This window comes from Mustela nigripes, chromosome 7, assembly GCF_022355385.1.
Source record: "Mustela nigripes isolate SB6536 chromosome 7, MUSNIG.SB6536, whole genome shotgun sequence".
NCBI classification, from domain to species: domain Eukaryota; kingdom Metazoa; phylum Chordata; class Mammalia; order Carnivora; family Mustelidae; genus Mustela; species Mustela nigripes.
The window spans coordinates 137,159,432-137,185,946 of NC_081563.1; the positions used below are offsets into that span (position 1 = coordinate 137,159,432).

Consider the following 26,515-nt stretch of genomic DNA (forward strand, 5'->3'; position numbering starts at 1 on the left):
CAGGTAAATTAAAGGCGGCCATGGCGTCTCCCACCCTGGAGAGTGACAGTCCAGAGTCACCCGCCTCTCGTCTCCCCATCCCCGGGTCCATTTCGCAGCCCCGGACGCCGGCGCTGAGGGTCCCGCAGCGGCTCTCCCTGGGCAGCCTCCCCACGCTGTGAACTGCGGCTGCCCCTCCTGGCCGCGCTCCGGTTAACGCTGGCAGGGCGCCCCAGGCCCTGAGGTCCCGCAACCCGGGCTGGGGCGCCCGACGGGTCGGGGGAGATCAAGGTCAAGGCGGCGCCCCTGGGCGCCCCCGCCCGGCCGAGGGGCGGGCCAGCGTGGTGCCCCGCCCGCGCCCGGCCCCGCAGCCCCGCCCCCGCCCGCACCCCCCGCCCAGCCTTCCGCACCCCCGGGCTCTGCGCGGCGCTCCGCGGCCCCCGGCGGACGCGGCCCGGAGCGGCCCTCCGGCGCGATGCGCGGCCGGGGCGGGGGTCGCGCCCGCTGGCCGGCGCCGGTGCGCTCGCTGCTGCGCGCCTTCGGGACCCGGGACGTCGCCGCCGCCGCCCGAGGCCCCGCGCAAGGTAAGCGCGCGCCGAGGGGAGGGGCCGGGGGGCTCGGGGCCGGGGAGCGAGCCCGCCGGGAGCCCGCGCCCTGCCCTCGGCCGCTGCGGGGTGGCCAGGACACCCGCGGCGCCCCCCCCCCCCCCCCGCACAGAGGTGGGCGCCTCCCGGCTCGGGCTGTCCTGCAGCCAAGGCGGGCGACTCTGCCCCAAAGGAGGGCGGTGCGCGCAGTGGTCCGACGCTGGCCTTGGGGTCTTGGGGCCGTCGCGGCTGGAGACCCACCTCTGCTAGCTGCGTGTGCTGTGCGCAGAGCACTTGCCTTCGTGCAGCATCTGTAAAATGGGGGCGGTCCAGTGTTTGCGCCTTGGGGCAGTAGGTGGGATCACGTGGGCAGCGCCCCCAACCCAGTAAGAGTTTCGCACGTGTTCCATTGTCCCCCTGCCCCCCAGGAGGACAGCGGGCCACCACCTGTGTCAGGCAGGAGAGGCCAGGGCCCCTGCAGGCAGACACCTGGTCCTGGAGAGGGTTCAGCTGAAGTTAAAGGGACAGGATCTCAGGAGAGGGGCTGAGGAAACTGAAAAAGGTTGAGAGCGCCACCTGCCCAGGGAAGAGGCGCTGGGAGTGGGAGGGGGCTTAGGGTCCCCAGTGGCCACTGGTGCATTTGGTGCCCAGAAGGCTGAATGCTGTTGGGCCAGAGGAAACTTGGACCACTGTTTGCAGACTGGCCTCCTGGTGAGAATCCCCTATTACAAGCAGCTTCCCCTGGGGGGGAGAAGGTACCACCCTCAGCCTGCCCCTCAGATTCACCTGGAATCGATATTTTTAATCAGTGCCAGTGGTTCTGGGATCAAGCCAATCTGGAAACTGGCTTGGAAACCTCAGTAGCATCTTATTGGTGGCTCTCAGGTGGGGGGATTCTGTGCCCCCCAATTTTGATTGCGACATCTCCCCTACTTACTAGTAGCATCTAGTGGGGAGAAGCCAGGCGTGCCTCAGAACACCTGTGATGCCCAGGACCGCCTCCCCCCTTCCCTCCAGGGAAGAAAAGAGGAGAATGATCTAGTACGCAATGCCAGCCCTGCCGAGGTTGGGGAACTGAGACACCCGGAGTCAGGGGGTCTAGAAGGCAGTGATGCTGGGGTTGATGCTGGGGTTTGGGGATCAGCAGGTAGCCCACAAGAGCCAGCTTTACCAGGCCCTCTGTGGTGCCCTGGGTATGAGAAGCCCATGGCTGAAGCTTTGGGGGACCAACCTGTGGTTAAGGGAGCATCTGGAATCCCAGCATAGAGGATGAACGGCGCTTCTGCTGTGACTCCATCCCTCCGGAGCACTGAGGACCCGCTAATCCTAGACCTTGTGCTGAGCTCTGGGGGTAGAGTGCTGACCAAGAGTGGGATGCTCCCTGACCCCAGGGTACGCACCCTCGAATGGGGAAAGAAGTTCCCTCACCCCGTTGCCCCCTGCCTGCACACAGGAGGTGCACACAGAGCTGGCCTCCTCCCGGAAAGTCCCCCCACCCCCGCCCCCACCATTGGGTACTGAGTTTACAGCCAGTGCATTTGGGGTTGGACCTTGAGAAGGGACAATCCGAGTCCTGACTTCCCACCACTCGGCGGTGCATGGAGAGCCCTCCCGGGTGTATGGGCTGCCCCGTGGACGTTACGCAACTCTGTCCGCACACGTTCATTTCAATTGTTGGGCATTTTTAAAATAGTTCTGTGGCTTCTGTGTAGGCCTTGAAGGCTGGCAGGGCTCAGCCTCTGCTAACCCACTTTTCCCAGGGAGAAAGCCAATGGCGCAGGTTTGGGGGGGGGTGGTCAGCAGGTGTTTATTCGTCCCTGAAAATGGGTCAGGAGCTGACCTAGATGCTGGGCCTGAGGGCAAGGTCAGCTTCCTGCCCTCAGGGAGCTTTTATTCTAGTAGGAGGGAGACCCATCATAGTCGTGGAAGCAAAGAAAACAAATAGGATAATCCCCGGGCAGAGGAAGAAGTGGTTGATTGAGGATGGGGGCAGTTGCGGGGGTGGAGGTGGCCAGGGAAGGTTCCTGGAAGAGGGCGATTTGGCTGCAGGTATGATAATGGGGGAGAAGCAGGAGCCATGTATGGTAGGAGTGCGAGCGTGTCTAGCCGGAGGGAAAGCCGCAGCAGCAGCCCCGAGATGGGAATGAGCTCGGTGGAAACAGGGAGCAGGGGGTCACTGAGGCCGCGGACCTGTGTGCAGGGGGAGATGAGGGAACTACACTTGGCAAGGCGAGCAGGTAGACCCGGGACTCCCTGATGAGCCACGGGGCTTTCACGGCACAGACGGCACAGGTCTGAGGCCACGGGCAGTGTTTAAGCAGAGGGATCGGCTGACCTGCTATATCTGGGAGCAGCTCATCTGGCGGTCCTGGCTCTCGGTGGGGAGGGGAGATGCTGCTGCCCAGGGGACAGAGGTGGGCAAAGTGGACAGCCTTGGAGGCCTGCAATGCAGGAGAGCTCACAGGCTCCATGTCTGGGGCGGTGGGTCCGTGTATGGCCATCGAAGGAGAGAGGCTGGTGGGGGAGAAGGTCAGCAGGAGGAGGCCGTTCTAGCACGAAGAGGCCGGTGGGACATCCCGGAGGACGTGTGGTGTGGGCAGTGGCATATTTGAGTCTGGAGCCTCCAGGCTGAGATTCATCCGGGCGGAGCCTTCACCCAAAGGATGTCACCCAGGAGGTGGAGGGGGCCTGAGGCAGAGTGGGGCAGAGTTTTTGGGTTTCGGTGTGGAATCAGATAGGACGGCCCAAATACCATATCTCGGTTTGGAGCAAGGGTCCTGGGAGCCGGGGCAGTGCTGGCGGTGTGCCCCCAGCTGTGTGTCCTGATGGCCAGACCCTGGGAAACGAGGCGCCGAGGGTTGTCCAGCGGCCACTGGAAGCTCAGGCCCCCTGATTTGGGCGCGGCTGCCTCCGGGGGTCTGCCCTGGGCTGATCCCACGTCCCCACCTTAGAGGGCTGAGGGCTCTGTGGTCAGAGCCGCTGCTCTGATTTAGGAACAAATGAGCCACTCATTCTTCCAGACTTCGGGATCTGATCTGGAAGCTCTGACTCGTATTGGGGTATTTCTGTACCAAATGGGGTTGTATGTTTGTTTGTTTGTTTGAAGGGGAAGGAGTGCTGGATGGTATCATGAAACGCCTCTGCTGATGCCCATAAACGTTGCGGCTTTAGGGGCCGCACAAGGCAGCTGGAAATGTAATGCCTTGTTTCCCTGACTCAGCTCAGGGCTCAGAGTTAGGGCCGGGCCAGGCTTCCCGGAGGCAGTGACCCTGAAGATGTGGGAAGGATCACAGTTGCCCAATTCTGTTGAAATCGGAATGACAGTCAGCTGTGCACAGCTGGCTTTTAGGCTAGCAGGGGACTAGACCTCAGGAGCAAAAGGAGTGCTTGCCAGGTCAAGAGGCTGGAAGTCCAGAGCCCCGTGGCTCAGGGGCTCCAGCTAGTGTCCCATTGTCTGTGCAGGACTCGGGCTGGGCCGCATCACCTGCCCTTGCACCTGTCACTGTGGCCTGGGAGAGGTGGGGGGCTGGGGGGTAGAGGCCAGGTGTGGACGCCCGTCCCTCAGTCGCCAGGCCTGAGGCCCCAGAAGAGATCGGGGGTGTCTGCAGAAGAGGGAGAGTGGGCGATGAACACTGCAAACACCAAGCAGCCTGTCTCCGGCTGCCCCCACCCCCAGCAGTGCGGGGACACCAGGCGTGGGCTTACCCGACTGGCGGAAGCCACCATGGGTCCAGACCTGCCCTGCGGACCTCAGCCTTCTCTCTGGGGACAAGTATCATCAGGCAGCCGAGGGCCTGCCACGGGGAGATCCAGCTTAAGACCTCCCTCCACTCCTGTCCCCTGCCCTGGCATTCTCTCTGCTTGTCCCTTGTCCGCAGGTATCGGCCATCCTGTTACCTTAGGAGCGCCGGCTGCCGAGGAGCATGGCCAAATGATACCGTCGATCACCCTGCTTTTGTTCCACGGGCACTGAGTGACCCTCAGGCTTTAGAGCGGGTCTGGCCTCTGGTCAGCGCTTGTCAGTATTTGTTGGCTGAAGCGTATGTAGTGTGCTCGATGCAGGCAACAGGCTTCTTTGGGGAAAACTATTAATTACTTCAGCGTGTCAGGACTGCCTCATCCGAGTGAGAAGTGCAAACGTTACGAATGAGGTGAGCACTGCTCCTTGTGCTTCTCCCGTGCTCCCCAGAGGTGACCCCTCTATTACTGTCTCCCGGGGTTCCCGGCAGACTGTCTGGACGCGTGTGCGGGGCTCAGAAGCTCTACGGGATGGTTTCCTGTAAGTGTTTTCAAGAAATAGCATCTGAAGGCAGCACATCTTGTTCCGAACCGTATTGTTTTTGCGCACCAACGTGTCTGGGAGATGAATCTGGGTTAATAGATTCCTTCCAACTGTGTTAGAGTATTTCACTGCCGTCTTGGCTTTTCTGCTGCGGCCAGCCGTGGAGGTCGCTCTCGGGTCTTCGCGTCCCGGGCGGGGCTGCAGCGAGCGTGCATCTGTGGGACACCTGGCAAGTGCCCCTCTGTACGGCGCGTTGTCAGAAGCGGAATTTCTGGGGTAGAAGATGCATACATTTTAAATTATGTTTGGTTCAACTGCATAGTTTCCCGAAGAGGCGACGTTGCTTCCAACGGCCGTGTCTGAAGTGCCTGCCTTCCAGCTGTCTTGAGTTGTTCAGAGTCTCCCATTTCCTCAATTCTACAAAAACAAGTGTCACTTCCTTGATTTAATTTCCATTCCGTAGATTGTTTTGGAGGTTTTTTTGTCTGTTTGTCTAAGATTTTATTTATTTATTTGAGAGAGAGAGAGTGAGCAAGAGAGCACACGCCAGGGCAGAGGCAGAGGGAGAAGCAGACTCCCCGCTGAGTAGGGAGCCTGATGCGGGACTCGATCCCAGGACCCTGAGGTCATGACCTGAGCTGAAGGTAGATGCTCAATCCACTGAGCCATCCACGTGCTCCTGGACGGTTGTGTGTGTGTGTGTGTGTGTGTATGTGTCTGTGCATGTGTGTGCAGGTGTGTGAATGTGCATTTGGTTAATTTTGTGGGTTGCCGCTCAGTTGCCAGTATTTTTGTGGGGTTGCTGGTCCTCTTCTAGATAGTTTGTAGGAACTATTTTTGTGTTCTCAAGTCTAACCCTCTACTTGCTGAAGGTACTTGTGCTGTCTCTGTGGCTTGTCTTTTAGCTTTGTCTATAGTGTCTTTGGTGGAGGAGAAGTTCTTAGGTTGGTTTCTTCTTCAGATATAATGGACACGTAACATTGTATTAGGGTCGGGTGTACCGCCTAGCGATTCCAAAGCGTGTACATTGCAAGATCCCAGCAGTGAGTCTAGTGAACATCCATCACTACGCGTAGCGGCAAGTGTTTTCTTGGCGACGAGAACTTTTAAGATCTACTCTCTTAGCTGCTTTCGGATCTGCGGCCCAGAGCTGGTACCTGCCGCCGCCGCCCCCGACCCCTCAGTACATCCCCGAGGTTTTAGTCTTGATGTAGCAAAACCTATCAAGCTGCTCCTTGATGTCTTTGCTTTTTGTTTCTTAAGAAATCTTTTTCTGCTCTGAGTTTAGAGCGGACACTGAGTTTGCCTGGGACGGTCCTGGTTTTAGCACCGTCAGTCCTTGTCCCTGTAAGTCCTCAGTCCCCGGGGCAATCCAGGATGATGGGTCATAAACATATATGTCACGTTTCCTATCAATGGCCAATCAGGTATTTTTTTTACATTTCTGTTTCTACTCTGCTGTAGTTCATTTTCATGAAAAGAATGTGGTAGAATCCAGATTTTTAGTAGGGAATCCCAGAGTCAAAATGCTCAGTCCGGGGAGCTGCGGATTCTGGGGGAAATGTCCCCCCCCCCCCGGGCCAGCCCAGGGAGGAGAGATGGTCTGGAGGGCGGTGGGGGCTTCGGGTGGTTTCCTTTGCCCGGGATCACAAAGCAGACCCCGTCTTCTGAACCACAAATGGAAGCCAGTTTTGGGCAAGAGTTTGTTTTCTGACTCTGTGACGTGTGCGGCTTACTGACACGATCCCTGTGTGAGTGTGCTTTCAATCCTTCCTTCCTTCCTTTGACTGTGACGCGGCAGCTCCTGGGGCCCGCTGCTCAGAAAAGTCGAGGTGAGCCTCCTCACTGCCTCAGTTGCTTGCCACGGCGGGGCCCCCCGGGAGGAGACCCTCCCCACGTGCCGCCCAGACAAGCGCTCTCAGGACTTCCTCGTGGTCGACCCAGGGCACTGGGTACCCCCAACTCCTCCGTTGTTTGAGCTTCATTGAGGCAACTGCTGCCTTTGGGATTTGTACCAAAATTCAGTTTTAAGAAATGCAGCTCTAAGGACAGTTAACAGGAACCACGCACGTCCCTCGCATGGGTCTTCTCCGAGCCAGCCTGGTGGCCTGGCCGGGATGGTACCACTGGGGCCCCGCAGGCTCCTGCCGGACTGAGCACCACACTGCGGACTCTGCGGACTCTGCAGTCCTGGGGCAGGGAGAATGGGGGTGGGGAGGGGTGCAGGGGCGTGATGCGGGTGTGGCGCCCTCTGTAGGCTAGTGGCCTGGGTTACCTGGAAGGGGTTGATTTTGTGTGATTGGCATGTTTCTGGGAAGGTGACGGGTTCCACCTGTCACTGGGTGTGGGTGAATATATGTGTCTTCATAAGGCCTTGCTCCGAGTGGAATCCAGCAATCCCCGGTCCTCAGAATTGGGACGCCCGTCTTCTCCTGCCCTTGGACGTTGGCTCTCGGTCTTCAGGTGTGGGCTGGACCTCTGCCGCAGGTGTCCCCGGGTCTCCAGAGGGTGGGCGCCAGACTGTGGGACTTCTTAGCCTCCGTGATGCATGTGGGCCAGTGCCTGTAATCAGTCTGGCTGTCTGCGTCAACTTATCTCCTGTCACTTCTGTTTCTCTGGGGACCCTGAGTCGTACGGCTGGTATGTTAGTTTGCTGGAGTCCCCATAACACAACACCACAGACGTGGGGCCTTAAACAACCAAAGTTTGATTTCTCACCGTTCTGGAGGCCGATGTCCAAGATCGAGGTGTGGGCAGAGCTGGTTTCTCTGGAGGCCTCTCTCTTTGGCTTGTAGACAGCCGCCTCCTCATGTGGCCTTTGTCCTCTCTGTGTGTCGCCCCTGGTGTGTCGTCTCTCCATGTCCACATTTACGCTGCTTCTAAGCATACAGTCAGACTGGAGCAGGACTCCCGCTAATGGCCTCATTTTGTCTTAATTATGTCTTTAAGTCCCTGTCTCCAGATAGATTCAAGGGCACAAGTGTATGAATTTTGAGGGACACGGTTCATTCCAGACCTGCACCATGTGGGTGCTGCTGGGAGCCCAGCCGGACTGTGGGTTTCAGATCCTTCCTACATGGGCGGCCCAGGGGCCCGGAGGTCCCAAGACGGAGCCTCCTAAGAGAAACAGGCTCAACTTCTGTTATCTTTGATGATCCGGCCCCGGACGTCACCCAGACGCAGGGGTGAGGGCTGGCACCCGCCCCTCGGTGGGGGCGGTCCAAGGTCACATGGTGAGGACGTGGGAGGTGGAGGATGCTGGGGCTGTAGTTGGAAATTAGCATCTACCACACTGTCTGAAAGACCCCCGCCTCGCTGCACCGAGCCTAGCACACTCTCTTCTGAATTCCCGTGCAGCCCTCACCACGGTGAGTGATCGTGTGAAAAAGGGTTAACGGAGCCAGCCCGTCTGCTTTCCTTAGAAAGGCCTGCTTGCAAGGCTGGCCTTCCGCCGGCACCTGCGCCGCTGGGCTTTGGGACGGGTCCCGCCGTTCTCTGACGGATCAGGGCGCCTCGCTGCTCCTCCGCTGTGTGCAGACCGTGGGCTCTACGCCGGGAGCCTGCTTTCCCTCTGGGGCTCTGGCCTCCTGGTTGTGCCAGGCAGAGCATTTCTTCAGAACCAGCCCCCGGGTTGCCAGCTGTGGTGCTGGTCTCTGAGGGGCTTCCCTGGGAAACTGGCATTCACAGGTGTCATCAGAACTTGTTGCTGGAGGACCTGAGTGCCGTCAGCAGGCCTCCGCTGGGAGAGGCTTCTGGAAGCTCATGCCTGGTTTTCCCGGGGCTTCACCCTGCACACCTTTTCCCTTTGCTGGTTGCGCTCAGTGTCCTTTCACGGTAATAACTCGGGGCTGGGCATTTGACCCTAGCTGAGTCCCAGGAGTCCCCCCGGTGACTCCCTAAACCTGGGCCCTCGCCCAGGAGTCACGTGTTTGCTCCCCCGTTAGTGACCCGTCTTCCCTGCCAGATGTCCAGCTCTCGCAGCAGTGACGTGTCTAGCCCACAGCTCGGTGCCCGGCCTGCGTAGCACACAGTAGGTGCACTACAAATTCTGTGGCCCTACGGAGCACGAGTGGCCGTCTGTGGCGGGACACCTCCTCTCTCCTGGCCCCATGGAGAAAGCCATCCTAGACTCGGTAGCACCTACCTTCACGGGGCTGGGGGCAGGCCGCCGGCCTCTTCGTAGGCATCTCTGAGGGGCTCCCACGTTCTGCGGAACGCACATGGTATTTTTAGACTGTATTGCAGGATCTACGTACCATTTCTCCAACAAATCGTGACTGGGTCCATGTAGGCTATGGGGCCCTATTCTCCATACAGACCGATGTTCTGTGTACGAGTTCCCTAAGAGACCCCTGGCAGACACCATTACCTAAGCCCTAATCAGATGTCCCTGCCTGTCCCCCCCCCGGCCCCCTGTCCACCCTACCCCATTCCTCCCGCCGCAAGCATGGTCTCTTGGCAGGTGGACGGGCGTCCCGCTGCCGGCGGAGTGCGTCCTACAGATACTGATGGGAGCTCCCTGCCGCTTCCCCAAAGAGCAGGAACTGAACATCGGCCGCACTCAGTGCGGTTGCTAACATGAGATAAGGGCCATATCTGCCCCCTTGCGAGGGTCAGAGCGCTGGGGGAACCGGTCCTTATCCGATGGCTGCGAATCCTCCGACTCGTGCAATTCACACTCGCTCTGAGGACGCGGACGCCAGACTGCAAAGGCTTGCGGCAAATTTTCATTTCTATTTGTGTTTTAGTGGCTTTGTCGTCTGTGCTTTCTTTCCGCAATCCACACAAACTCATGGCAGATTTTTACCTCCGGGGGAAGCATGGGGATGATAAAAAGAAACACCTCTCCTCTTTGTGGATGAAAGTGGTCTCCAACGCGGAGAACTATGGCCCTGGGTCCCAGTGCCAAGTACTTGATGCTTCTCATTTGCGTTGGGTTGCCTGGGGGTCACCGCAGTGCGGGGACCTGGGAGAAACCACCGTGAAGTCACCCCTTGGGACGGGGGTCATCACGGCGGCCGAGCCGACTCCAGACTGAGGGCTGTGCTCCGTCTGCTCCTCCGTCCGGGCGTGTGGGGAGGAGCTACGACCCCATTTGACAGATGAGGAGAAACAAGTCTCAGAGATCGGGTCTCTTGCCCAAGGCCGCACAGCTGGCGGACAGAACTTTTAACCTGGACAGTCTCCTCTGGCCGACCCTTGATTCCCAGCCGTTTGCTGTCCTGACTCTCAAAATTTATGTTCTCTCCCTTGTGCTCTGGGAGGCAGTACTAGTTCTTAGGACCTAACCTGGCAGCCCTTAATGCATGACCCAGTTCTGGTGGCACCTTGGAGATGCCTGCTTTGGAAACGAGGAAGCTGGTGACAGGAAAGGGTCCTGCTCCACAAGGGGACACTGTGTGCCCTGCAGGGGGATGCCGGGGCGGGGAGAGGGGAGTCCACCACACCTGTCCTGCTCTGCAGCCTCTTCCCTTGGTTCAAGCCTTGAGCTGACCTTGGATGTGACTGCCTCTGTCTTCTGCAGACCCTCTAGGCAGGGTGGAGGGGTGAGAGTTGAGCAGAGCTGGGGGAAGGGCCCTTGGAGTCAGGTGAATGGCTCATTCCAGCTGCAGCCCTGCCTCCCCGCATGACCTCGCGGGCCTGACCTCCCCGCTCTGAGCCGGGCTGTCCTTGTCAGCAGACGGCGACCCCAGAGCCAGTGTCCTCAGCCAGTCCGGAGGATGAGAGAGAGGATGTGTGTGCTTGTTTCCTGCGGCTGCTGAAACACATGGCCCTGAGCAGCCTACAGGAGGACCCGTTTACTTTCACCGTCTTCCGTGGGTGTGAGTCCAGTGGGCTTGGCTGAGCCCCTCCCTGGGTCCCGCAGGGGGAAGTCCCGTGTCTGCTGGTCCGCGCTCCTTCCTGGACCCTCAGGGGCAGAGTCCGCTTCCCGCTCACGCACCAGGCAGAGGTCAGCTCCCGGCTGTAGGATCCAGCTCCCCGTTTTCCTGCTGGCTGTTGGCAGGGACCACTCAGCCTCCGGAGGCTGCCGTGTTCCTCAGCGTGTGGGTCCTCGAGGCCGGTGGGGGGCCGAGCTCTTCTCTCCGCTTCAAGTACTTCTTCCCTCCCCTCCGCCCCGTCTCTCTTCCTCTCCTGCCTTCCTCTGCGTAGTGGGGCTCCTGCGACGGCCCCGGGCTGTCCCGGTCACCTGGGGTGATCTCCCCGTCTTCCCGGCTGCTGACTGTAGCCCCGATCTGTCCACAAAAGCCTTCGCAGCAGTGCCTAGAGGAGTGTTTGATTGGGTCACTGGGGGTCAGGATCCCGGGGGATTGGCGCTCTGCCGTCCGCACTGTGGGGAAGTGCATTAGCCCACGGTCAGGCCCACAGGGAGCGGCTCAGTATGGATGGGGTGAGTGAGGGGACCCCAGTACATGGGACCGCCTTGTCCCAGCTGCACGGGTGTGTGGGGCTGGCGGCTGAGTCCTGCTTTAAGGAATCCTAACACTGAAACAAAAAAACCTTCTAACTTAGAGAGTGCATAAATTCGTTGTTAATTATCTGTATTTTAATAGTGATGGTGCATAGGGTTAGTGTTTTGTTTTTGTTTTTTTTTTTTAATTACAATAGTAGCTAAAAGATACCTTGGAATAAGGCATTGGCGGAACGCAGCGTATCTCGCTCTGACCACTGCCCCGAGCCCCATCCCCAACGCTGGATGTGCGGTCCCCGTGCGTCCCTTGTCTCCTGGCCCCTTCTTGCCTCCCTCCACTTGACCTTCCACCTCGTGGCCCCATAACCTCCCGAGAGAAGGTAAATCCTGTCTCTGTCCTATCTGGAGACCCTGCTGGGTTTTTTGTTCCCCTCAGAAGAAAATCCATGCTTTACTCCATGGATCGTAAGGCCCTTTGAGTTCTGGGGTCTCTATGCCCACCCACTGCCTGCCACCCTGCCCTTTCTCAGCTGCTCATACTGCCCAACCTCGGGGCCTTTGCACCTGCTATTGTCAGGAGCGCCGTCCCCGCCCCCCTCCCCCACACAACACCTGGCACATACTAGGAGCAGGCGACATCAATCGCTGCAGAAGCACATCAGTCAACAGACCCAACACAGGGCCTTGTGATCTCAAGGGTGCTTCTGTCAGACCAAGCCTGGTGGATCTGTGTGGTCTCTGGGCCCCTGCCTGGATCTAAACGAAGGACCAGCGTCTCATCTTCACTGTGTACTGTGGGTTCTACTGGGAGGCAGAGCCAACTCCACTCGAGATTCTTGTACCTTTGTTCTTTCCTGCTGACAGACTCCCAGGCCCACTGCCCCAAAACTCTGAGGCTCCCTTCTATGCCATGGCTTGAGTAGGCACGTGGGTCCCCCTGAGTAGCCTGGAAAAGAACCGAAAGGGTCTGAAACCCCCCAGACTGCAGCATGAGACACCAGGAATAATCTGTACCCCGGGGGCTCACTGAAATGCCCCCTGCTAAACACAGAAATCAGTGCTGCCCCCCCAAAGGCTGCAGACATCCATGGTACTGGCGGGGATGCCGGAATCTGATTGCCCGAATGACTGTTCCCCTGCACCCGACGTCCCGGTCGGCCCACCAGCTCTAGAGCTCGCGTTGGTTTTAATGCGTGCCAGGCTCTGAAGGAGATCACGGCTTCTACGAAAGTGCAGACGTTATCGGCACTATTTATGGGTTTGTACAAGTGGATTCCTGGGATTATCACTCCAGCCACGGGACTTACGATGTATTTTTAAAGTACTACCTATAAACCTGGCGTTATGGATTTTCTGTAATTTATAGATCGGGCTCAGTGCTGTGTTTGAACTGTTACAGTGCAAAGCGCTTGGTCTGCCGTTTCTGCAGGAGGGAGCTGGCCAGATCAATCCGTTCTGTGGTTAAGTCAATAAGCCCAGCTCTGCCATCTCCCACGGGAAGAGAAACACGGCTCTCCAGAATATTAATCTGGTGAACGTATTAGAATGTGCATGTTTTGTTGGAGGAAGGATTAAGTGTTTGGGTGACGAAAGGCCATTCCTTAAACATGAATTACCTTTTCTTAAAAAGCAAAGAGTGAAATGACCTAACAGTTCAGGCGGCAAGCAGGGGTGCAGGTGTTCCCTCCGTTTATCTTTTACGTTATCATCACGCACATGTTGCACGATCTCCTTTTCTGAGCACGAATGAAATCACCTCTGGTGGGGAGTTCGGGTGAGCAGCCGCTCCTGGAGGCAGCCACGTGGGCAGCCGGGGGACAGAGCAGCCCAGAACCCCACGTCCAAGCACCTGTGGTGTGACTCTTGCATTTGGCATCATTGCGTTATACAAGGTAACCACTTGCCCTGGAAGTCATGATAGATGGATTCATTTCATTGGGAAAAAAAAAAAAAAGCCACTATATCACATCCCTTAGTTTGTATGTATCCGAGGTCAGCCATTAGGCTTTGAGAGATACTCAGTTGTTTTCTCTTTATCTGCCTTGGTCGTGACTTCTGTGTACAGGGGTCCCTGCAGAGTCGATGACAGGAGATGTCCGTGCTGGCTGGAGGGGACAGGGTGCGTTTTGTCCTGGCAGAGGACAAGGGGGCCTCTTGCTCCCCAATCAGCTGTTCCGACGGCAAACCCAACGGGGCCGGGAGTGGAGTCGGCTCTGAGTGTGTTTGCCCGAGCTAATGGCTTCAGGGTAGCTGGGGTCATGGTGAGTGAGGGTCGTGGGCAGCACAGGAGGCTTCAGGGATGAGCTGGCACAGTGGAAAGAGGCTGAGAGTCCTGTCCTGTCCTGTCCCTGTCGCTTTGGAGCTCTGGGACCTTTGTTAAGTCACACAGCCTCTCGGGGGCTCACCTTCCTGGTTTGGAAAAGGAGGACCGTGGCGCCAGCCTCTGGGATGGTGAGTCACACGTGCCAGGCTCCTGGTAAGTCATAGGATTGCAGAAACGCAGTTGTTAAATCATCATCATCTTCTTCTTCTTCTTCTTTTTTTTTTTTTTAAATACTTTATTTATTTATTTGACAGACAGAGATCACAAGTAGGCAGAGAGGCAGGTAGATGGGGTCGGGGGCGGGAGGCAGGCTCCCCTCGGAGCAGAGAGCCCAATGCGGGACTCGATCCCAGGACCCTGAGATCATGACCTGAGCCGAAGGCAGAGGCTTTAACCCGCTGAGCCAGCCAGGCGCCCCAGTTGTCAAATCTTCTGTCGTCGTCGTCCAAGTTGGTGGTCTTTGCAGGACTCAAAAAGTGGGAGGTTCCTGCCTATGCCATGGAGGCTGTGCTTGACGTGGTTACAGCCTGAGCTCGGGAGCTGAGGACCTGGGTTCAAGTTCTGCGTTTGCCAAACAGGCAAGTACTAAGCGCTTTGCATCACACTTGCAACATGGGAATGTGCTAGGACCTAACCGTATTTGGTGACTTTCGGCAGTAGCCACATTAGTAATTACAAAGTGCTTAGAACGATGCCTGGCACATTCTCAGGTTTACAGGTTAAGTAGCTGAAAACCCAGGAGGTTCGCTCCCCGCACACGAGACCCGGCGGGAGGCCGCCGGAGCCTCCGTCTGCAGGGGCAGGCGTCCCTTCCTAGCTGTGGTGCTGCCCCCGCGAACCCCACGGGAGCCTCCGAGACAGGGAGTTGGAGCCCAGCTCTTGTCAACAATCACGGCAAATGCCTTTTCTGTAAGTGGCCCTCTGGTCTGCGGCATTGTTTTCCGGAGGCCTCGGAAGCAGGCCCCTCTCTGTTCATCAGTGGGAGACAGGGTTCCCCCCCCCAAACATGCACACGCAGCGGGGAAAAGACATAGGATGTACGGTGCATGGAGAACCCCCCCCCCCCCCGTTTCACAGATGTGTGCTGACCTGTGTTAGCCAGGGCCTGCTGCGCTGTTCTCCGTCTTTCCTAGAGGAGGGCTCGATCTCTCCCCTGCTTGTGCTTCTTGCCCCAGGTGCAAGTGCATGGGGCACGTGAGACAGTTTCAGAAGTCTTGCCCCAGAGGAGACGTTGTACTGGGAGCAGCGAGCACATAGGGAGGTGTCTGGCGTGCCGGGCGCTCTGCGGATCGCCCAAACCCGGAGAGTGAGGCTGTCCCTTCCCTCCCTCACGCACCTGGCCCAGGGGCAGCGGGGACAAGCCCGAGGCCACCCAGAGGAAGTCTCTGAACCCTGTCTCAAGCCCGGGTCTTCCGCTCCAGCTCGGAAGGGTTTCGCTAGATGGTCCGAGGGGACAGTACCCTGAGGGGGGCTGGAGGCATCACTGGGAAGGCATGGGTCTCCCAGGCCGGCTCTGGCTGCCGGTGCCTTTCAGTACGGCGAGCACGGTGGGTGACACGGAGGGTTTTGTTTTAAAAGGGTTGCGTATGTTTTAAGAAGATCCCTATCTGGCATTGTATGAAGTACCACCCTGGCCAGCCTTGTGGGTGCGGCTGCAGGGGCAGACCCCGTCAAGAATGTGGCCAAAGTGTGGAAGAATCCAAGGGCAAGATTGAGTCCCCAAGCCAGGTCCTGGAGGGCCCCTGCGTGATGCATCGGGCGCCATTTCTCCAGTGGCCAGCAGAGGGCGCGCCTCCCCTCCTCAAGGCCAGGCTCAGCGCGATGCGACTGGCTGGTCCCTCGCTGGTCCCTTGGCCTCCAGTCCCCACCCTGGGGTTGGCCCCTTGTCCCTCTTCCGCTGGTTCTTTAAGAGCTTGGACAGACACGGCGGCTTGAGCCGTGATGTGTAAGAGATCGAGTTTGCTGGTTTAATTCTGTTTCTTTTAATTTTTTCATTTGGATCCCACTGTGGGCAGTGCCCGGCGCCAGAGCCGTGTGGGGTGTGTGAGGTTTTCACCGTTCTGCTCCCTGCTCCGCCCTCCCACCCCCGCCCCACCCGCCTCCCCTCTGGGAACATCACTGTGTTCTCTAGAGGTCAGAGTCTCTCTCTTGGTTTCTCGCTCTCTCTTGGTCGTTCATTTGTTTTGTTTCTTAAATTCGACGGAGGAGTGAAATCTTGCCGTTTGCAATGACATGCGAGGACCCAGAGGGCATCACGCGCTGATGGAGATAAGCCAGTGGGAGAAGGAAGATTCTGTCCCTGCGGCCATGGCCGCGGGGAGGCGGAGCCCCGTGTCCCGGAGTGGGGATCTCCGTCCCGCCACGTGCCCCATGCACCGGCTCAGCCAGCGCATCTCTTTCCCGGGTGCCTGCGCAATGGCAGGCACGTTCTCGGGTGAGCAGACTTGACAAAGACCCTGAGGTCTTCTGGGTGCTGAGACCCCAGCAGCCCAGATTCTGGGGCTCCTGGGAGCATGAGGGGCCGGGAAGCAGTCAGTGGGCGCTGGCATAACCACTGGAGGGCGCTGACCATAGCCTCGGGTAGGTGGCCGGTTGTGCCTCCCTGTCCCACTGCTGAGCCCTCTGGGTGCCTTTCACGTGCATTTGGTGGCTGGGCAATGGGGCCGAAGCCTTGGGAGGAGGTTCCGGGGAGAGGCCCCGCAGGGTGGGGTCAGCGCTTGCCACCGGACCCCTGGAATGACCACCATGGGATGGCCGGGCAGGAGGGACCATGCTCGTTCTGTGATGAGGAATTAGAGGCCCAGAGAGGCATCCCTGGGGCTGCGTCTGGGACTGGAGCATCTGGGGGACCCAGAGCGTGTCCTTTCACACTTTCCGTCCCCAGCCAACCAACAGGTGGAACCCAGGAGTCTTGAGCCAAGTGGGCGTGGACCTAGGGCCGTAGGCTCAAAATGTTGTGTCTAATGATGTTGGTCCAAAAGGGGCTTCTGGTCTGTCTGCCCCCCCCCGCCCCTTCCGTGACCCTCCCCACCCCGGGAGTAGCATTGTGCCCACCTCGTCGTCAGTATCGTATCATCAGGACGCACCTGGACGCCCCTGCACCCCAGCCCCATTAATCATCGAAGTCAGCCATCCGGGAGTCACCTGTGGCTCCTTGCTCTGTCCTGTCCCTTCACAGCCGCCCCCTCGCCAAGTTGCTGGCACCACCTCTGCAGCACACTGAACCCACACTCGGCTCCCCTGTGCCCGCCTGGGGGATTGCCGGCCCCCTCACCCCTCTCCCCCTACCCGAGGTCCCTTCTCCATCCACAGCCAGAGGGATCTTCTGGAGACTCACGTCTGCCATCCGCTGCTTTTCACCTTCCTTGGAGCGAACTCCAGACTCCTAAGGAGCCGCACAAGGCACGGTGTGGGCCGCCTCCTGCCCCTCTCTCCAGCCTGGCTCGTGCCTCCGCCCCTCACTCTGCCTCTGTTTTGGGACTTCAAGCCCCACGCTGGCCCCGCTTCCTCTCTGGCTTAATTGTGGGGTTAATCCCCACGGAGACGTCAGCTTCAAGAAGAGCATCGGTTCCTCGGCCCAGGCTCCTTCCTCCCCAGGCAAGCCCGGCTCTGCGCTCCCTGACCTCAGGGCGCCGACCTAGGGCTCAGTCCTTAACCCTGTCTTCTCAAGGTCACGAACTCCACGAAGCCAAGGACCAATCACATTTTGTTCATGGTGACATTCCTGGAAAATCTCGTGTTTTGGCACAAAACAGATGTTAACCTGCACATTGTATGAGAATAAAACCAACTCTGGAGATGTGTGTGGGTGGGACTGGGGTCCTTGTAAGCCTCTCCCCTGCTTCCTCAGGACAGTGGACACTTCCTACACTTCCTGTACTTCTCTGCCAGGCCCAGCGTCACCTCCCCCATGATGCCCCCCCTGACTGCCCCAGGCAGAGGAAGATCTTCCTTTTGCCTTCATCCTTAGTGTTTGTTGAAGGGACAGATTTTACTGACTTTGGCTCTTCCTAGTTCTTTGAGGCCACTGTGCTGGGGTATCATGGCAGCCGGAGTCAAGAAATAGCTTTGGGTTTTCTGATCAAAGACCAGAAGGGTGGCCCCAGAGAGGACTTTAGCCTGATCTGAAGCCCCAGGCAGGGACAGCAGAGGTTTTAAGTATGGTTACACTCTGCAAAGGTGAGAAGCAAACCCAGTCATCCTTCAGATCCTAAGCCCAGCCTAAGGACCTTTGTGTACGCTGTGCATGTGTGTGTTTAAAACAACTTTATTGAAATAATGTATATGCCATAAAGCTCACCTGTTCAAAGTATAACATTCAATGTTTTTAAATTTATTTATAGTTGCGAAGTCCCCACCATTGTCTAATTTTAGAACACTCGGAACATTTCTGTCACCCCAAAGGAAGCCCCGAACTCATTAGCAGGGCTTGTACGTTCCCCCAAATTCTGGCCCGAGGCACGTACTCCTCGGCTCGTCTCTGGAGGCGTGTCACGTGGAGGAAATCATGCAACACGTACTCCCTTGTGCCTGGCTTCTACCACTTGGAATAACACTTCAGGGTCCATTCATACTAGAGCCGGGGCCCCTATTCTCATCATTCTGTGGCTGAATCATGTTCTGGGGCTGGACAAGTCACGTGGTGTTATTCACGTATCAGAGGATGGACATTGGGCTTGTTGAGGTGCTCTATGGTCTAGCTGGTGCCTGTAGGGTTTTTAGCCAGGCACTTACAGGGGTCTGGTTGAGGTGGGACTGTTGGTAACGTTCACTGAGACCCCTTGAGGGTCCTGGAGGCTGGGACACCTCCTGTGGACAGCTGCCTTCTGCCGCCCGTGGGCCAGATCCTCCCAGGCTTCCGGCCCCTCCTGCTCTGGGGCAGAATGACTTGGAAGGTCAAGTCTCTCCTGAAGGCTCCTACCCCGCAGACTAGTTGCTGCTGACCGGTGTAGCAGTGGTCACTTTTTTTTTTTTTTTTTTTTAAATTTAAAGCTATTTTTAACATGGAACATTTCAAAGCCAGAGAAAACTACGACGACAAGCTGTATGTCTACTCAGCTCTGACAAATCACAATATTTTGCTAAAGCATATTTTTTAAGAAACTAAATCTTGGTTGTCACTCTTGTCTTCTGTCTCTCCGCTCCTGGAGCGAATGCCAAGTCTTCTTTCATGTGCTTTTATTTTTTTTAATTATTTTTTTTGTTATTAAAGATTTTATTTATTTATTAGAGAGTGAGCGCAAGCAGGGGAAAAGGCAGAGGGAGAGGGAGAAGCAGGCGCTCTGCTGAGCAGGGAGCCTGATGCGGGACTTGAACCCAGGACCCTGGGATCGTGACCTGAGCTGAAGGCAGACACTTAACCGACTGAGCCACCCAGGTGTCCCATCATGGGCTTTTGAGTCCTGCCCCTACAGTTTGGGGGTGGTGGTGAATGGCACTGCAGCGAGACCAACTAAAGAGACTAGACATTATTTTAGCTGGTGCCCGGACAGGCATTTAGGAACGTTGGCTCTCATAAAAAAATTCTTTCTGTGCTTTGTCCTTCTGGCCACATTGAGAACATGTCTGTTCGGGGCCCGAGTGTCTGAACGCCTCTCTACCCTTGCTCGGCTTCCTTTCCAGCGAAGCTGGAGCCCACAGGGGATCTGGCCGGCAGGACCCAGTCAGCACCGTAGTCCTTCCCGTAGGTGACAGGGAGGCCCTTCTCTGTTGCTGGGACAATGGTTTCCTTTAAAGTGCATGTAAGTACTAAGAATTGATTTAAAAAAAGATCTCTTTTTTTTTTTTTTTTTGAAGATTTTATTTATTTATTTGAGAGAGAGAGAGAGAGAGAACACAAGCACGTGAAGAGGCAGAGCCAGAGAGAGAAGGGGAGAAGCAGCTTCCCCACTGAGCAGGGGGCCTGAAGCAGGGCTTGATCCCAGGACCCGGAGATCATGACCTGAGCCAAAGGCAGAGGCTTAACCATCTGAGCCACCCAGGCACCCCTGATTTAAAGGAAAATCTTAAGCAGTGTGGGTTCCGAGTAGGGAAATCGGAACAGTGGGAGGTGGTGGGCGTTGGGCAGACAGCTGAAGGCGCCCCCCCCCCCCCCCGGTGCCTTTTTCTCTGGGACGCGCCCCTGGGCTGCCACCCCCACCCCCACCGGCCAGTCCATCTCTGTGCCTGCTGCTGGCTTTCTCATCTCCGTGGGGGAGGTGTTGAGGATGGGCTGGGTAGGGGGCTCGAAAGCCCGCCTGTGGGGCCAAGACTCAGCTTGGCTTTCGGGGGGCTGCCTGAAGAGCTCCCAGGCTGGGGGCTGGAGAGACCCCAGGCCGGAGGCCCGGACAGGCCTCTCACGGCTCTGACGTGACCTCACGTCTGAGGTGGGGGCTCTTCCTCAGGCACCGGGAGGAAGAAACGACATCCCAAGTGCAGTGCTCAGCCCGGAGCTGGACTCACCACCGTCGGGCACATCTCTATGTGCATAAAAAGAATCCAGGAAAGTGTCCTCCAGGTTTCCTCTTCTCCATGGTGTTGTCAACTGTAACTGTTTTGGGGGACACCCGGTGGTTGTTTGGTGACCATTCTGAGCTCTGCCCTCGCCTCTCGTCCTGGAAGACCCATTGTGGGGGCTGTTTCTGTGTTTGTTCACTGTTGGATCTGTGGTGCCTGATGGGGCACGCAGTGCGCTAGACTCCTGGGGGTTATTGGAATGAATGAACCGATGGATGAGGGGTGACTGGAGGTGACTGCAGCCGACGGCCCAACGCCGTGCGTGGGCGAGCATCCGCAGCACTTCCCCCCTTCTTGGTTCTGTCCTTGGCCCTCCATTGGGGGTCATCCAACAGTGCCACGTGCTCCCCCTACACACCCCTACACACCCCTACACCCAGCTTTAGGGGCTGCCCACATCTGGAAGAAGAGCCCCCAGAAGGTCCCAGTCCCTGCGCTGCTCTCGCCAGCTGTGGGACCCCTGGCCAGCTCCTCCTCTGATCTCAGTTTCCCCCTCTGAGCGGGCCTTCCCCCTGCAGTTGTGTGAGGGGCTGAGAGGGCATCAGCGCGTGGGAGCGTCTGTACTCCGGCCCCGCACACGGCAAGTCTTAGGGGGGAGCAGCCTCCCCCAGGGCCCCTGGGGCCCAGCCATCTGGGCATCTGGTGAAATGCTCCCTCCTCTGGGCACCTTCCGAGGCCTGGCTCCGTGCCACGCTCCAACCTTCCCTGCGCCTTTACTGGGATTTCCTCTTTTCATTACCCTTCCCGTCCCCCAGGTCTTAGCTGGAGACTCTGGAGCTCCGTGTGCCCCCCGCCCCCCACGCCACTATCTGGAATGGTGAGACTTGCTCATTAGCACTTTGGAGGTACCTCTGTAAGTGGCAGCCCTGGGGGTGTCACCTTCACTGCCTGGCCCACCACTTCCATCTAGGTGTCTGGGGAAGCCTCCCTGGAAGGCACGAGGGGCCCATCCTGCCCGTCTCCCCCCAGGCAGGGTGCTGAGGGCTTGGAGGAAGGGGGGGGCAGTGGAGAAGGGATTAAGGTTGCAGGGATAAAGCCCTGGGGGGCGCCCCCCCCCCCCCCCCCCCGCCCAGGGTGGAGTCTGGGCAGCAGGACCCACTCGCCTCCATATCCCCGAGAGAGGGAGGGCCGGGAGACCAGCTAGCTGCCTGAAGCCTCTGGGGAGATTAGGCCCTGCCTCCAAGGGAGGCACCCTCAGGGTCTCCTCCCCTCCCCCTGGGGAGGGGAGAAGGTGGGACCGGGAGCTTTCTTGTTTCTAGAGCTCTGCTGGGCAGGGGGTAGGCAGTTCATAACTCAGGATGCCCCCCCACACACACACCTCCCTTGGGCAGGCGGCAGGCAGCCCAGGTATTGGAGACCCCTCCCCATCACCACGCTGGCTCTCACTCCCTCTCTCGTGACGTCATGCTCCTCTCGCGCGGCATGATGGGAGAATCCTAATGTTTTCCAACAGATGCTCCAAGAACAGCTTTCAGATTAAAGCAATTGCAAGAGCAAAGATTTTCCTTCTTCCCTTTTTTTTCCGGGGGGGTGGGGGGTGGGGTGGGGGGAGGGAGCGCCCCCAGAAATTCCTGGACATCACCCCCTGCCCCAAGCACGCAATAAACACTGACAAGAAAAGTTTTTATTTCCTGGTTCAACTTTTTTTTTTTTTTTCCTGGAATATAAACTGAAGAATGGGAATAAACACGAATAAATAGCAGAGCGAGGCCGCGCGCCGGGATGCGCGGGGCTGCAGCCGCGAGGCCATTGTCTCACCGCCCTGAAGCCAGCCTGGCGCTGTCCCCCGGCTCCTTCCCTCTCCCGGTCCTTTTTGATTTTCCTTTTTAAAAAAACGCCCCCTCCAGCCCCCTCGCCTGTGACCTTGGCCGCCTCGGATGCTCTGATTCCAGCAACTTGCCCCCGCTCTGGCCAGGCCCATGGCCGCGTCCGAGGACGGGAGCGGCTGCCTCGTGTCGCGGGGCCGCTCGCAGAGTGACCCCAGCGTTCTCACCGACTCCTCGGCCGCCTCCTCCGCCGACGCCGGCGAGAACCCAGGTAACGGGGCCGGGCGAGGGCGGCCGGGCAGGTGGGCAGGCCGGGGGCAGGTGGCGCTGGGCTCGTCCCCGGCGCTGCTCCGCGCCGCGCTCCGCAATCGGGGAGCCGCGCCAGGACCCGGGCGCCCGGCCTCCGCAGTTCGCGTCCCCAGGAACGCGGCCGGGGCGCCGCGGAGCCCTTTGTCCGGGAAAGAACCGAGTTCGCGGGCAGAGCGGGGGCGCTCCGCATCGGCCCTCCTTGCGGGCTTGCGGGCTCCGCCGTTCCGCTGCGAGGGGCTGTCCTGCCTTGGGCGCTGACCAGCTGGGGGAAGAGAGTCAGACCTGTGGCCGCCTCCGCCCGGGCTGCCTCTGAGCTCTGCGTCCCTCCCCGGGGCCCCAGCCCCGGCGGCCCCGGCTTGGGCGTCCCCGCCCGGGCAGGGCAGCGCTCCCGGGGCCGCCGCGCACGGGGGCTCCGGCTGGACGCCCAACTCCGGCGGGGCCTGGCGCACCTGGGCGCGCCCGCCCGCCTCCCGGGACAGGTGTGCCCGGCGGAGCCGCCGGCAGGGAGATGCAGGGCGTGCGCCAGGGCCGAGCCCGTTTCATTAAATTACACGGACTTTGTCCGCTCCCCCGCCCCCGCGGCAGCGTCGATTGTTTAGGTGATAAATCCGGTTACAAAGGCGTCTATAGGGCTTGATTGATTACTTTCCAGAGAGGAAGAAAGGCCTAATAAAGCAGGAGGGGGGTGGGCTGCGCGGGGCCTGTCACCATGGAGACGCAGGAAGCAAAGTGATCATTAAAACCTTTCTCCACCAGAAGGCAATTTTCACTTCACAGAGAGAAGTCTGAGCTTCTGAAATGTAGGGTTCAAAAAAAGAATCAAAGCTGGTGTTTTGGTATCAAGCCACTGGACTTGATTTCCACTCTTTGAGAGGCACAATTTTCTCAGGGATGATGTTTTGACAATAAGTTGCCCCTACCTTCCTTAGAAGATTTATTCTCTCCAGATGCACCGGCCCCAGATGGGGACCTGCTCACGGTAAATGGTGGGCATGGACATCTAGAACCCCCCCCCCCCCCCCCCGCCCCCCCCCCGGGGCTGGGGTGAACGCAGGCTTTGTGGGGAGACTCCCTCACCTCCCTGGAACACACAGGAGCTTTACTCTCTAACTACAAAGAGGGACCTATTAAAGGCAGCTCTGTGGGCACCAGGGCCCAATTTGAAATTTTAAACAATAAACCCATGCAAGGCTTGTAAGATTTCTTTGTTAGGACTAGTGACACTGTGTCATTTGGTCAAACTAAGGTACCAGCCGAGGAAATCCCTGGCTTTTGCACATCTGGGAGGGCAAGTTAATTTCCTGGGAGTTTCAAGGGAGCCGGCCATAAGGTGACCCTTAAGGGTTTAATTAATCCTTTTATTAGAATCGGGGATTAAGCCTTCAGCACTCCATGATGGATTGGTTTTCTCTGTGTTGGAGATGCACATCCATGATTGTTCCAATTATGGAAGTTGAGTGGTTCGTCACGAGAGAATCCTTCCGAGCTCCTTTTGTCTCCCTGGCAGTAAAAGGAAGCAAACTTGAAACGGAAATTATGGAGGATTTAGCTTTTTGGCTGTCTGTGAGTTGATGCCTCCGTGGGTGGGAACAGAGGGCTCGGCAGGTGGCTGGTGCCAGTCCACCAGGGAGAGCTGGAAGGGCTTGGGTGATAACATGATGCCCTAGGAGGGCACACGCCCGAGTTAGTCTCCGGCTCAGAGGGTCAAAATGGGACCCTGGGAGCAGCTGTCTGAGGTGAAAAGTCTAGAGCGTGTAAAATTCTGCGAGTGGTAGAGCCTTGCTACAGATATCAATTAAGTATTTATGGATTGTGTTAAGCAGAGGAGTTCTGGCAGAAAGAGGGTCAGAATCCTCAAGTTGGAAGCAGCCCGGGAGCTTGAAGCAGGAAGGGTGGACTAGGGGAGCATCTTCTATAACTGCCTTGCCTGGTTGGCTTGGCAGGCTTGCATACCTCTTTTGACGGGAGGCTCACTTCTTTATGAGGTGGTGCCTGTTTTTTGGGGGCAGACCTGTTTAAAAATTCTTCAGATGGTTCATTGGAGGCTGCAGCCCGTCCGTCCTGGTGGGATCGTCTCCCGGTGTGTGTTACTGGGGGTTGCAGGAAGCCTGTTATTTCAGGACAGTTATCATATGGATCTGCGTCTTTTTTTTCACTAGGGCTGCAAAGTCGCAGCCCTCATCTTGCCCTCCCTTCAGGACCTCGTCGTTTGTCCTCCTGCTGCTCTACACATCTACTCCTGGGAGGTGAAGCTGGTGTGGCAGCTGTGGAATAACCCAGTACAAAGTCAAGGAGAAGAGTTGCCTTCTTTCCTCTGAATTCTAGATTTTTATAAAACAGCCCAAGGTTGCATTTACCCTTGACCCCAAGGCTTTTTTTTTTTTTTTTTTTTTTCAGTAGTCTCCATGCCCAGCAGGGAGCTCACTGTGGGGCTTGAACTCAGGACCCGGAGATCAAGACCTGAGCTGAGATCGAGAGTTAGACGCTTAACCTCCTGAGCCACTCAGGTGCCCCTCCCCCCCCCAATACATTTTTCATGCATCAGGATTCTCTTAGTGAGGACTCAGAACGTTCTCAGAAGGGTAGACTCTCCCTCTCTCTCTTCAGAGGTTACCATTATGACGAGTTTAGAGGAGATCCTCTGGAACTTTCCTATTCATTTATAGCTACATGTTCTTAGAAGAACAGCTTTGAGAAAACACTGTGTGTAGGGTTCTTCAACTTGTTCCTACTCCATACTGGGTCTTGGAGGTCTTGTCACATAGTATATTTCCGTCTCCCTCTCTTTAATACCTGCACAGCAGGCCAGAGAATATATTTTTCAGTTTATGTATTTGTGTTGTTTCCAGTTTTTACCCATCACAATCCCCCTGGCTGGGGCTCCCCGGGCAAAGCCTCCTTGGGCTCCTGTGTACATTTCCTGTAAGGTGTGTCTCATCTTGTGGGATGTCTGGATCGCAGGGGACCCACGTTTTCTTTTTATGATAGCGCACCCTGGAAAATGTACCAACTGACATTCTTTCCAGGCTCTCTGAGAGCGCCCTTTTTCTGATGGCTTGCCAACAGCTGAGATCATCAATCTCCTTTTCCCCCTGCACAAAGAGTGACAACTCGTGGCTCATTGTGTTAATTTGTGGCTCCTTGATTGCTGGTGAGCTTGAGCAGCCTTATTCGTGCATTAAATCTCTCCATGGCCACGTCTGTGGCCAGGGCCTGCGTGGTAGGGATGGAGGGTGCTCCCCGAGGGCCTTTCCTTCCGCTCGCTCCGCATCATCGCTGCGATAATGATTCTGGTCTTTGCCAGGCTCCTTTCTGTAAGTCTCTGCTCTCTACCCACAGGCATGGGCAGGCCTTCTCCCCAAACTGAGCTTTCAGCAAGGGAATGCAGCATGCCTCCCAGGAGTGCCTGCTCATGGGGACTTTGGCTCTGCCCTCAGACTTGCCCGTCCCTTGTCCCTCTTTCTGATGCTGTCTTCCCCCTGGACCCTGCTGCCTTTGCTTCGGGGCTCCCTGTTTACCCGGCTCCTCCCCTCTTCCCAGAATGACACTTGGGGTCCCTGCGGGTCTTTCTCTATGCCCTGCCCCTCCGGGTGCCTCCCCGGTTCCCCAGTGCAGGACCAGAGACTGGGCTCAGAGTTAGCTGGGAATGCCTTTTAAAACACTTCTGTAGGGGGGGCGCCTGGGTGGCTCGGTGGGTTAGAGCCTCTGCCTTAGGCTCAGGTCGTGGTCCCAGCGTCCTGGGATCGAGCCCCGCATCGGGCTCTCTGCTCAGCGGGGAGCCTGCTTCCTCCTCTCTCTCTCTCTCTCTCTGCCTGCCTCTCTGTCTACTTGTGATCTCTCTCTGTCAGATAAATAAATAAATCTTAAAAAAAAACCCAAAAAAACAAACCACTTCTGTGGACCCTGGTCATCTCCCTTTGTAAAGGCTCTGTTCTGGAGGACCAGCCAGGTGGGGGACCTCTGTGGGTGGGCTTCCTCAGGCTTGGCCCTGTGGACATCTGTGCCGGGTCGCTTTCTGCAGTAGGGCTCTCCTCCGCGCTGTATGGAAATGGTTAGCGGCATTCCCGGCCTCTCCACTAGACGACGGTGGCTCCTCCGCCCCTCATTATGACGCCCAAAAATGTCTACAGGCATCACCAGGTGTCCCGTGGGGGTAAAACGGCTCAGGTGAGCTCACGTGGGGAACCCGTGAGTTTACAACTCAGCCACGGCCTCAGTGTCTCTGCTGACAGCTTCCGTGTGGGGGGGAGCCCTGCCCTGCCCTTCCTGAGTCCTGAGCCCCACACCTCTGCTGTCCCCTCTGCTGTCACCTCTGCTGCCCCCCTCTCGTCCCTCAGATCTCGGGCTGACGTCACCTCCTCAGAATGC

General features: G+C 57.6%; 1 protein-coding gene across 5 annotated transcripts in view; it reads left to right on the forward strand.

The window, feature by feature from the left end:
• Positions 1-454: 454 nt before the first annotated feature.
• Positions 455-26,515, forward strand: part of PHACTR3 (phosphatase and actin regulator 3) — a 219,699-nt gene continuing 193,638 nt past the window's right edge. The window contains exon 1 of one of the 5 annotated variants that reach the window (XM_059407332.1): positions 455-563. In XM_059407332.1, coding sequence (XP_059263315.1) covers positions 455-563 — 109 coding nt within the window. Of the gene's footprint in view, positions 564-1,160; positions 1,275-21,640; positions 22,110-26,515 lie in introns of those variants that run through there. The other 4 variants (XM_059407334.1, XM_059407336.1, XM_059407330.1 and 1 more) reach the window with 4 other exon arrangements.